This window comes from Artemia sp. Qi Xiang Cuo, chromosome 18 (genome assembly GCF_049724085.1).
Source record: "Artemia sp. Qi Xiang Cuo chromosome 18, ASM4972408v1, whole genome shotgun sequence".
In the NCBI taxonomy this organism is placed as follows: Eukaryota; Metazoa; Arthropoda; class Branchiopoda; order Anostraca; family Artemiidae; genus Artemia; species Artemia sp. Qi Xiang Cuo.
This window is the reverse complement of record NC_142811.1, coordinates 37,301,823-37,315,134: the sequence shown is the minus strand read 5'-3', so window position 1 is coordinate 37,315,134 and position 13,312 is coordinate 37,301,823. Positions and strand designations below refer to the sequence as shown.

General features: G+C 36.1%; 1 protein-coding gene across 1 annotated transcript in view; it reads right to left on the bottom strand.

The window, feature by feature from the left end:
• Pka-C3 (Protein kinase, cAMP-dependent, catalytic subunit 3) overlaps nt 1–13,312 on the bottom strand; it is a 308,108-nt gene that overhangs the window by 131,904 nt on the left and 162,892 nt on the right. Inside the window, exon 5 of the mRNA XM_089104449.1 lies at nt 12,012–12,103. Coding sequence (XP_088960575.1) covers nt 12,012–12,103 — 92 coding nt within the window. The remainder of the gene's footprint in view (nt 1–12,011; nt 12,104–13,312) is intronic.

Here is a 13,312-nt window from a genome sequence, read left to right as displayed (position 1 = left end):
TCTCTTACTAATATGAATTGTAAAGAAAACTATTCCTTTTATTCAAATCCTAATCACCAATCAAGTTATACTCGTTCCTCTTGGCAAAGGTGTAATGACCTGTAGAATAGGACTACCAGAAAAACCTGTTTGGTACGGGGGCGTCGTAGAATAACATGATATTTCCTATATGTCTGAGCTTTGAATCTCTTTGAAAAGGCATATACAAGGCCCAGAATAACATGGTATTCGCTATATGTCTCGTAGAAGTATTTTTTATATGTCTCGTAGAAGTATTTGCTACATTTCTTGTAGAAGTATTTGCTATATGTCCCGTAGAAGTATTTGCTATATGTCCCGTAGAAGTATTTGCTATATGTCCCGTAGAAGTATTTGCTATATGTCTCCTAGAATTCATTATTAGCATTCTACTTACAGACGTTTTCAGGGGGATTTTCTCTGGTAGTGGGGGGGTCGGGGGTTACGTAGGAGGATATTTCCATGGAGGAAGTTTTCAGGGAGAAAAGACATTGCTATGAAGGGGGCGCCGGATTTCCCAGCATTATTTAAAAAAACGATCAGAAATTAAATGAAAAAAACAGGTTTTTCAACTGAAAGTAAGGACCGACATCAAAACTGAAAACGAACAGAAATTATCACGCATATGATTAGGTTCGCCCCCTAGTCAATACCTCGCTCTTTACGCTAAAGTTTTATTTTAGTACTTTCATAAGAGCTACTTATTCTAATTAACGGCCTTTGTGATCAAGGGGTCATTTTTAAAGAATTGGAACAAAATTCGAACTTTAGCGTAAAGAGCAAGGTATTGACTAGGGGACGAACCCCCCAATATACGTATTAAAAATATATGAATATAGAAGTTCGTTACGTAAGTTAATTAGTAAGTTACATATATTTATTACTAATAAAAAAATTCACAAATAAAATTAAACAACTTTCGAGAAAGCCATTTAACCAAAAAAAAGTAAAATTAATATGCAAATTTCGTTTTAATTATTCATCTACGGTAAGCCAAAATCAAAACCTGCATTAATTGAAAAACGTTCAGAAATTAGATAAAAAAGAAGTTTTTTTTAACTCAGAGTAAGGAGCGACATTAAAACTTAAAACGAACAGAAATTATTCCGTATATGAAAGGAGCTAAACACCTCGCTCTTTACGCTAAAGTTTGACTCATTCTCACAACTCTATTGTTTAAAACAATAAAAAAAAATTATCGTAAAGAGTGAGGTGTTGACGAGGGGACAGCCCCTTTCATATACGGAATAATTTCTGTGCGTTTTAAGTTTTAATGTTGCTCCTTATTTTCAGTTTAAAAAAAAAACTTGTTTTTTTTATTTACTTTGCTTCAGGGACGACATTACAACATTTTCCAGTGAAGACCGAAGTTTTTTGTTGTTGTTACAATGGCGATTGAGGAGGGGAGATCCTATAAGTTGATTCATTTCTGCTGGGTTTAATCTTGTTCTTTGGTTTCAATGGATACCATCAAACAGTTCGTGGTAACGAACTGTAAGTAAGGAGCAACCCAGCTCAATGTTAACCGAAACTCTAGAAAACGGGTTTTTGATACCAATAGATACATCAAAAGAATCAGATTTCAATGCTGATTTCAAATATATAACTCATCAAGTTCCATCAGGTTTAGTCCTACCCATCAAAAATGACGTGCCTGAGAAAATTTGACTGATTTCGTAAAAAGGAGGAAAAACCTGTTAAAGACTTTAAAACACTATCGAACAATACACCGCCGTATTCAGTTTATCAGAGACCCATACTGTATAGGTTTTGAGGTCCTATCAACAAAATGTGGAATTTTGTATTTTTTACCAGAGGAAATATCACGGATACACGTTTGTTTTTTGTTTTTTTCCCAGGGGTGATAGTATCGGCCCAGTGGTCCTAGAATACCGTGGGAGGGCTCATTAGAACGGAAATTATAAGTTCTAGTTCCTTTTTTAAGTGACCAAAAAATGGAGGACAACAAGGCCCTCTCCCACGCTTATTTTTCCCAAAGTCACCCGATCAAAATTGTGAGAGAGCCATTTCGTTCAACATGGTCAAAACTATAATAAATTTGTCTTTTAGGATGACTTAATCCCCCAAAGTCCCCAGGAGGAGGGCTGAAAGTTATGAACTTTACCCAATGTTAACATGTAGTATTGGTTATTGGGAAGTATACAGAAGTTTTCAGGAGGTTTTTTTTCTGGTAGTGGGGGGGTGGGTGGGTCGGGGGTTATGTTGAAGGATCTGTCCATGAAGGCAGTTTTCATGGGGGAAGGGAAATTGCCATTATTTATTGGTTATTGGGAAGTATACAGACATTTTCAGGAAGGATTTTTTGTGGAGGGGGGGGGCTAGAAGAGAGGTTTACTCTGGAGAATCTTTCCGTGGAGGATGTTTCGTTGGGTTAAGGGACATTTCTATGAAGGGGGCGCCGGATTTCCAAGCATTATTTAAAAAACGATCAGAAATTAAATAAAAAAAACAAGTTTTTTAAACTGAGAGTAAGAAGCAACATTAGAACTTAAAACGAATAGAAATTATAACGTATGTGAGGGGGTTCTCCCCCAAGTCAATACCTCGCTCTTTACGCTACAGTTTTTTTCAGTGCTTTCAAAAGAGCTATCTATTCTAATTAAACGGCCTTTGTGATTCAGGGGTTTGTGAATAAAATTTTTTTTTAACTTTTAACGTAAAGAGCGTGGTATTGAATAAGGGGAGAAACCCCTCATATACGTAATAACATATACGTAATAAAAAAAAAACAATAAAAAAAAAAGCGATACGGCTCAATAGTAATCGAAACTTTTAAAAACGGAATTTTGATGTGAATAAATGAATCAAAAGAATGTGTTTATAATGCTGATTCTAAATATATAAATTTTATTAAGTTTAGTATTACTCATCAAAGGCTACGAGCCTGAGAAAATTTACCTGATTTTTTAAAGAGGGGGGAACATCCCCTACAAGTGAAACACTTTTAATAAAAATCACACGGTCAGATTCAGCGTATCAAAAAACCCTCTTACATAGGTTTTAAGCTCATATCTGCAAAAATCTGCAACTTTGAATATTTTGCTAGAAGAAAAATATACGAACATACAAGTTCTTAACGTAAGTTAATTTTTAAATTACGTCATAACGGAATTTAGAAACATCCATTTAACAAAAGAAAAGTACAATTTTTATTCAAATTTTGTTTACTTATTCAATGACGGTGAACCAAAATAAAAGCTGCATTAACTACAAAACGATCAGAAATTATATAAAAAAAACAAGTTTTTTTTACTGAAAGTAAGGAGCGACATTAAAGCTTAAAACGAACAAAATTTATTCTGTATATGAAAGGGGCTGTCCCCTCCTCAACGCCTCGCTCTTTATGCTAAAGTTTGACTCTGTCTCACAACTTTATTTTTTAAAACAATAAAACTTTAGCGTAAAGAGCGAGGCGTTGAGTAGGGGACAGCCCCTTTCATATACGGAATAATTTCTGTTCGTTTTAAGTTTTAATGTCGCTCCTTACTTTCAGTTTAAAAAACTTGTTTTTTTTATTTAATTTGAAATTTGGAGTCATCTGTTTTGACTTGGCAAAGCCGAGTCTCCTGGTATGTGAACATTAGAATAATGACTGCTTACAGATCACGTAAAATAGGGAACACTTTTCCTGACACATTTTGAAAAGAAATTTTGAGAAAATCTTAAGTAAGTGAGAAATATCCCTAAAAGAATCTTCAAATTTATATCTTCCTCGAAAATTCATGAAAGCAGAACATATATCCTTAATTAGCATCAATCTTAAGTTTTGGCCAATTCTGTTTTAAAGTATTTTAAAAGAAAAAAGCGTTAGGCACTAGCAAAATGAAACGCACAGAGGTCTAAGATTAATACGGAATTAGAAGAAGAATCTATAATGGATATTCATTTTACGGAATTGTCACAATTTCCGACTACACAGATCCTTACTCCGACCAAAATAATTAAACTTTGTAACCCGGATTTGTGAACCTTCTTTTACCAATTTCCCAAATGATTTTTACCCCCCCCCCCCCCCTAAGTTGAACTGCTCTTATGGAACTAATTCCTACAAACATGCCTACGCGTAAACCCCCAACATGGTAAAAAATAACACTCAACTAAATTACAACGTCTTGAATGCGCACTGGATTTGTTTTGTTATGGTGGAAATAAACGTCCTACAAAACAATGAGGCTACATTTAAGTGCATATCCAGGATTTTATTTTTTAGGGAGGATTTATTGGAGGATCAACATTGAAAAGGAAAAATAATGTACAGGAAATTTTAGAAACCATGACATTCAGGGGTTGAATAGACTTGGAAACCCATGTGCTTCGCACTGACCCTACAGGTAATATACCAACGTAACATATGTTAGATAGAGAATTGTGGGTTGAAGAGTTGTGGGAAGTCAAGTTGGAACTCAATTTTTTTAGGAAAACTAAGCTTTTTCAAGAAACTCAAGAGAATATGGAAATAGCTAAAAACACAACAGCATAACTTTTAAGGTAAGTTATAACATCTATTCCTTGATTTAACCAAGAGGCTATCAATTGTAAGTCGTGAGACAGTGTTTGAGTCGTCCTAGCCAAGTAAACAGCACAATGAACATGTAGCCGTATATCCTTCAAGTTGACGGTGAGAGTCCTGGTTTCATTGATCGGGACAGAGTCAGCGATTTGACCTTCTAAGCTCAGTCAGAGTCGACCAAGCACCAAAATGAATACCTGGAGAAATCTGGGGACTGTAAACAGGAAGGGTATGTGAAAGCAGATGATAGCAGGCCCCTAGCCCCACTATGCAATTATTGGATGAGGTGCAACAAAAAGAAGATCAGCACAGCCAGGTATAGACTTATGTCTGATGCCACATCCCTTAATCTTTTGCAAGGGATAACTATGACATTTTTCTGGCGATAAAACTGTCTTTCCCCTGGAATTTTTACCGTTTTGTTTTTCCTTTTTTATTCCTAAATTTGTTGCGCCAGGTACTTTTAATTATCTCATATACCGCTATCTATTTATGTATTTTTCTTTTTGTCCCGTTCCATTAAGAGGTTGTAAATGTCTGTTGAATCTTCTTGAAGGAGTTGACAGAGACACTTTTAGGGAGATTGTCCACGGGAAGATCGTCCCAAATGGTAGTGAAACCGCCAAATAAAGCTTCACTTCTTTTAAGCCCCCGGAAGTTCGGTTGAAGACATTCTATCCTTAGTTTTCTGGGGGAAATCCTAAAACTGGGCCTCGTCACGGCAAAGAAGTGGAAACAGCCCGAATGAGCACTAGGCTAGCACATAAGGGATAGAAAGCTGGGGACTTGCCGGTTAAATAAATCTCCATAAAACATCCATAAATATGCCAAACATTAGTATTCCTTCTTGCAGTGGGCGTTGAACCAAGGTTTGTCCTTGCTGGACACCTGGATCCACCTTGATTGAATATAGCTTGTGATAGAGTCGACTAGGGCCTGCTGGTACTTTTCGACAGTTTTTTCAGAACCTTTGAGGAGAAGGCTCTTCATTGCTGAGAAGCAAGTGGTTTTTGAAGACACCGCAATTTCCTCTTTTGTACTGCCAGATTAGTTGCTCGTGCTTTATTGGGGGAGGAATACGACGATTTCCACGCGCAAAGATGCCAACGGGGTCACTTGTGAAGGCATGAGCGTCAACCTTAAAGAAGTCTGGGTAATCTGTAAGAAAGAAATCAAGACGATATGATGCGTTAGGGCCATGGTAGGTATCGAATTCAACAAGATGTTCAAGTCCATTGATCGAGACGGACCATACAGGTCTGACCGCTTCTTATCAGTATTTTTTTCTACGAAGCCACACGCCATGAAGGGCATTGAAATCTCCATGGGGTGTGATGGCAGACATAGTGTATTTGCCGCGGGTGTAACCAAAGGAGGTTTCAAGGTAGCGAATAATCTGACAGGTTGGAATGTTTTATATAGTCCCAATGACCCTAGACTGGTTTAAAAAAGCAAACATTATTTGCTGGCTGAGTTCGGGAGATTCCGGCATGATAATGGTATATGTCTGTAGATGAACAGCTACACCTCCTACGCCGTATTTGGCACCGCCAGTGCACATTCAGTCAGCCCGTTCGAAAAAAATATACTCTCCCTCATTCAGTATTCAAAAGCAACACTTCTGCTAAATACATACATTCCATAACAGTTTTGTCTTTGTATAATGAAGAGGGATACGGGTCAATATCTTCCTAGAGAACTTCAAGTGAACTTCCTAGTGAACTCCAAAAACTAGTACTTAAGCTCCACTTTGAATATTTTTATTCTTTTTGACGTAAATTCATAAATTAATAATATTGGGGTGCTCTAATTTAATGTCAAGTTGAAATAAATATTAAAGTGCCATATGTTGGCTGAACACACAAAATCCCTGCTTGTATGGGGTAATTTCTGTTTATCTAGATCTTGAATGCACCTCTTTGCGATATTTAAAAAACTTTTTCTAAACTTTTTAGACCCCGCTCAGTGTTACCAGATATGTCAGGTTTACACAGGAATGGCAATTTTTTAGGTAGCTGCGCATGGAATTCTTCAAATCACCACATTTTTCAAAGTGGATATTTTTATAGTTACTCCTTTGGGCTTTGCCGCTTAAAAAATTGTTTTCCGTGCTTCTGGAAGGACCGATCCACATCACACGCTTGAACTTGTCAAAATACAGCCTTTCCATCTCCAAGAGCAATAATAATGGAATGACTACTTTCGCATCGATAAAATAAAGATCATTTTTCCAGACATATTAAAGATAAAAAACTATAGTAAACGAGAAGAATCTATCAAAGAATTTTAGAGTATCCTTCTGCTTATGAAAAAGATAGAAACAAAACACGGTCTAGATTAACATCAAACTTAAGCTTCTGTAATTTAGTTTGAAAGGTATTTTAATTAATGAAAAGTCTCGGAGATAGCAACATGAAATAGAAAAACGTTGAAGGTCAACAACAGTGAAATTTAAAAATTAAACTTTAATCAGTAAGATAAGCTAAGGTAGCTAAAAAAAAAACAAGAGTATACACTATAACGTTCAAAAATCTACTTTGTGGACTAAAAAATAGCCCTTAATGTAAATAAATAAAAAAAAAGTTTCTTCGGTAGGCTACTTGCATGATATACCCTCGACCACTCAAGAAGTGAAGTTAGGTTAATCCTAATGAAATGTACCCAAGTATGACAAAAATATAATATTAGAAACAAATTTGGGCTATATGTTGGACATGAGAGGGGTGGGGGTAAAGTTCAGCGGGTCTGCATGCAAAATGTGTTAGCTACAATTATTCTAATATTATGAAGTAAGAATTGTTTTCTAACTTCACACTGTCCAAATACTTTACCCCCCCCCCCACACCGCTAATGTGCAAATATATAGCCCAAATTACACATTTCCCATCTATTCTGTAACTTGTCTTTGTCTTGTCTCACACTAAGCTGAAAGGAACTAGCAAAAGAAGCCAGTTTGCGTCAATGGATACACAACTTGAGTGGTCATATCATACAAGTGGTCATATCATACAAGTACCTTTTTTCTACTGAAAGTAAGAAGCAATGTCAAAAATTAAAACGAACAGAAATTATTCCGTAAATGAGGGGGGCTACCCCCTCCTCAATACCCCGCTCTTTACGTAACAGTTTTTTTTAGCACTTTTAAGAAAGGTTCTGATTCTAACAAAACAGTTCTTGTGTTTCAGGAATCATTTTAAAGGATTGGGACAAAATGCCAAATTTTAGCATAAATGGCGGGGTCAGGAGGGGAAAGCCACCCTAATATACGGAAAAATTTCTGTTCCTTTTAAGTTTTTATGTTGCTCCTAACTTTCAGTAGAATAGAACTTGTTTCTTTATAATTAATTTCTAATTGCTTTTCAAGTTATCACAAGAAATCCGCCTCATCCTCCGTGGAAAATCCTCCCCACCCACACAAAAATCCCTCAATGGAAAATTTCTTCCACATAAAATCGTTTCCTTTGGAAATTTACCCCGGACAATTTCATACTTGCTGCGAATATCCCCCAGATATTTCTTGCGGGTGATTCCGCCTGAAAATACTTAATTTTATATATAATAAAATATAGTGTTAATATTTAATTTCTGATCGTTTTTCAAGTCATGGCGGAGTACCCTCTCTGTGGAAAATATTTCCCGGAAATCCCTCCAAAAGAAAATTTATCCCGCGGAAAATTTCCCATGGAGAATTTCTCCCGGCAATTATTCCTCTGTGGAGAATTTTGCCCGTGAGAAATATCCTCCCCCCATGTAGAAATCCCCAAAAGAATTGTCACTCCACTGAAAGTTTCCTCCGGATAATTCACCCAGAGCAAATCCACGTGTAAAATGGGGTTTTCAACGAGGAAGTAAGACAAATAAAAACGAACTTCGTATATGAATTCTTGTAAATTTACCCTTCTTGCGTATTACCCTGGTAAAATTTTTACTAGAAAGTCTACCCCCCGGATTTTCAATCCCAATAGAAAACTCTCCACATAGAAAATCCATCCCCAGAAAATCCCCCCCCCCTGAAAAATTTCTGTATACTTTCCAATAGCAAATGCTATATGTAAACAATGGGCAAATTTCACAACTTCTGGCCCTTCCTTCGGGGGCTGCGGGGGTTCATGTCATCCCCAAAGACATATTTATTAAACCTATCAGCTATCCTGGACAAACAGCTATCTCAAAATTTTGATCGAACACTTTGGGGAGAAGAGGGCGTTAGAGGGGGCTAGATTACCTCCAATTTATTTGATCACTTAAAAAGGGCACCAGAATTTGTAATTCCCGTTCAAATAAGTTCACTCCCAATCTGATAGGACCATTGGTTCAATACAATTACCCCTGGGAATAAAAAAAAAAGAAAAAAAAAACGCATCCGGAATCGTTCTTCTGGCAAAAAATACAAAAGATTCCTTGATTTTTGGTGTATGTTTTCTCTCTTTTTCAAAAATCAGACAAATCTTCTCAAGCTCATAGCTTTTGATGACATTAAACTTAATGAATGTTATATATTATGAATCAGCATAAAAAGCCAATTGTTTTGCTGTATCTATTGTTGTAAAAATTATGTTTTTTAGAGTTTCGGTTACTATTGGGCCGAGTCGTTTGTTACTTACAGTTCGTTATCACGAACTGTTTAATAAAAGAAAAATCCCTATTGAACTGAGAAAGAAAAAGACACAATATTTTCAGATGCAGGGGGGATTAGTGCAGATAAGTCAATTAGCTATCCCATTTTGAAGAAAATGTTTCTTTAAAAAATGGCTTTACAGAAAGACACTGGTCTACTACCACTATCACCCTCTAGTCTAGCTAACGCACATGAGATCGAAGGGGTTCTGTTCTTGAAGAAAATAATGTCAATTGGTAAGAAATGTCTCGCATGTTGGTAGCGGAATTGGTTAAGTGGAAACTGACACAGCTATTTACGTTTTAAGAAATGAGGTGAAAATTCAGTGAAAAAGACCTCCATGTGCAGTTATGTAGCTTTAACATTTGGAGGGGGTTTACTTTGAAAATAAGGAACGTGTGGAAAAATGAGCAGATAATGAGCAAAAAGAGAATCTCGCCATGGAAATCAAGAAAGTACAGTTTTCCTGATTGCTGCAGCAAAAGAAAAACACTTTCAGTAATTGGCAATAAACTGGGTTAAATAAAAGTGATTGAAATAGCAAAAATATGTAAGAATAAAACCCTGACAGCTTGTTGCCAAACAGTAATTGAATTGTATATATATTAAATAGCTATAGCTACGTGTTAATATAGCTATTGTAAAAATATTCAAGATTAAACACTTCCAACTGTTTAATCTTGTCAATTGTAATTGTAATTATTAATTGACTTATGTATAAGAACATTTTTTTAGATAGATCAATTGGTCTATCTTGGCTATCTCCTTTTGTTGTTCCGTCTTTACTCAGATGTCAATAGAATCCTAATTTTCTTCCAATTCCCGTTGAGTTTTTCCCGTGCGTGATCCCCTGGGCAAAAGATTCAAAGTTCCTGTCCGGAATAGTTAAGAAAAAGTAACAGATTTGATTTTTTTTTATTATTATTGCTATTATTATTACATCTACAAAACTGAAAAATTTAAATCAAGTTAAAAGAAAAAATACGACTTAGTTTTATCTATTCTAACACCTTGAACTCGCAAAACCTCTAAAAGATCATTCGTTTTGCTCACACTTTCATCTAGGATGCTTAAATCAACTGCATAAACTTAGTCCAGGACAGTTTTTCTTCCCCATTTGATTCCGTGTTTTCCCATTGCCTTTCTTACACTCCTTAAGACAAAGTCCATCAAAATGATCCATATAAATGGGGATAGAACAAAACACTGCTTAACTCCTGGTTTAATACGAAACCAGCTGCTAACGTCATTTCCTACATTAACCGCAGCAGTAGTATTCTCGTACATAGCACTTATCCCTTTAATGTATATAACTGGTATACCATACAAGGATATAACCTTCGCCAAAGCTCTTCTATCAGCTGAATCGAACGCTTGCTCAAAATCTATAAAACTGAAGACTAAAGATTTGATGACTCAGGCATTTCCCAATTATTAACCTTTTGAGTGAAAATTTGGTCGGCACATCCCCTACCCTTCCTAAAACCGTACTGTTCTTTTCTTAAAATTTTGTCTACAGCGTCTCTAAGTCTAAAAAGTATCACCTTACTAAGAAATTTGCTGCCTACAGAAACCAGACTAGAGCCTCTATAAATTACCACACTCACTCTTATCACCTTTCTTATATAGTGGTTTAATTAAGGTTTTCACAAAATCGCTATGTACTTCCCCTTTTAAAAAAAAATCATATTCATAATCATCAGTAACCTATTTTAAACCTCATAGCCACCCAATACTATACTCATATTTCACACACTATCAGCACCTGGAGCCTTTTTATTATTTCCTTCCTTTTAGTACTGTCACTAATTCTTCCTTCAAATCCAGGGTATCACAAACTTTTTCATTTTCCTCTATCTTTTCCTGTAACTCTATATCAGTTTAGCACATGTTCAAAATGATCTGCCCATTTCTCTTTAATTCTTCCCGTATCACTAAGTGTGTGTTACTATCTTTAACTGGGGCAAATCCAGATTGACTACTCACTCTCTATTTATTGACATGCCCGTGCAATATTTTACTATTATACGGTCTGGCTGTATTTTCCAGATCCTCGGCAATTTAATGCATGGTCTCCACTTCGCGCCTTGTTATTTTATATTTTGGTGCTTTCTCTACTTTCTTTACATTCCTATAATATTCATAAGACCTATCACTTAGACAATGATTGTACAAGCCCCTTCTCCTCTCTATTAAACATAAAGCGCTTTCACTAATATTCATAGCTACGTTACTAACTTTCTTCCCTAATACACCATTAGCTTAGCAACTTCACACATTATTTTCCTAAAATTGTGCCATCTATCGCTTATATTGTCAAATTTTAAACACTGTAGTTTAGTATTCAACTGTTCCTGGAAAGTTTCCCCACATCAAAAATGAAAATGCCACGAGATGGACCCACGTGACCAGCAGTTCTTGTTGCGTTTTAAAAATAAGAACTACTTCTTGACTAAAGGGTGTAGCGTCAATGGCTGTAATCTACAAGTATATCCTCCAACTTCTCTCTGACGAGCTGTCTCGTCTAGTACCTTTGTTCGCTAATCCAATACGGCAAACACGCAGAAACACCGTAAAATGCGATTACCTACAAGAGGAGAGACACCTCGCACTGGGTACATGAATATCAACCTTGCAACTTCCTTTTGAAATGGTCCCCCGAGGGAGGCTAGCCCTACAAACCTGTCTTTTTATTTCCTTAAAACAAAAGTTCAACAGACATAATTCAAGAGGGGAAAAACTAGTTAAACTGTTGACTAATGGCATATTAGGTACTAAATTTTAGCTACTTGTGCCTTAAATAGAGTCATAGAAAACATTGATATCAAGGAAAAATATTCTTACCAAGAGCCCACCAATCCACTGCTTTATTGTGCCCTTTTGACTGTATAATTTCAGGGGCTAGATATTCAGGCGTGCCACATAAAGTCCAGGTCCTGTAAGAGTATAATCGCTAAGGTAGTGTATAAATTAAGGTCTGATTTATTTTTATAAGAGGAAAGAAGAAGTCATAGTCCTTTTTTTTTTGTTTAATACCGTGAATCCCTTGGCAGTTTCAAAGACAAGAACGAGTTTAAGAGGATTTACAAAACAATAAGAAAAATAAACATCAGAGAAAAAAAAGAACCAAGTAGAAATATACAAATAACGAAAACTAAGAGAAACACAAAGAGTTATACAAAGAGTGGAAAAAAAATAAATAAAAAGGAAGATACTTTATTAATGTCCAATCCTCCAATGGAAGATTATCAAGGACTTGTCTTTTTATGTGGATTCTTATACATTTAAACATAGTGAAGGTACTTAGGCATAATTAAGTATGAGCTAAGTACATTTATACGTGTTTAAGAATTGCTGGTTTTGATTTTAATGCACCACTCTTCCGGTGAACAATTATTCCAGGAAATAATTTTTTCTGCATTTTCTTATATGTTTAAGCATAACCAATTGGCTTAAGTACTTTTAAGTATGAGCTAAGTACATTCAAATGTATTTTGGATACTTTGTTGGTCTTGGTTTTATTGTGCTGATACTCCAGTGGAAAAGTATCAGGGACTTGTCTTTTTCTGTGGTTTCTCATATTTGTGGGATAAGACCATGAATTGGCTGAAACTTAGAAATAGCAGACTCGGTCAACTCATGCAACAAGGCCAGTTTTACCGTTGTATCTGGAATATTAAAATCCTTCACAATTTTTCTATTATCCAGGGCAAGGGCGTTTCCAGGGGGGAGGAGATCGGGGGTTTGACCCCCCCCCCCCTCCCCAAAATGCTGGTCCGACTCGTAAAAACGTAACAAATATAATATAAACAAATTTTAGATGCGTTTTTTGTTAACACCTTCCCAAAAACAAAAATTCTTTTGTACCCCTCCCCCCCCCAAGAAAAAATCCTGGATACGGCCCCGATCCAGGGATTCATTTGTATGTGATTTCTTACGCGTTCGAGCATAGCGACTGCGTTTAAGCAAAATTAAATAAAACAAAATTAGTTCTTTCAACTGAAAGTAAGGAGCAACATTAAAACATAAAACGACCAGAAATTATTACGTATACGAGGGGTTCACCCCTCGTCAATACCTCGCTCTTTACACTAAAGTTCGAATTTCGTTCTAATTCTTTAAGAATGACCTCTGAGTCATAAAGG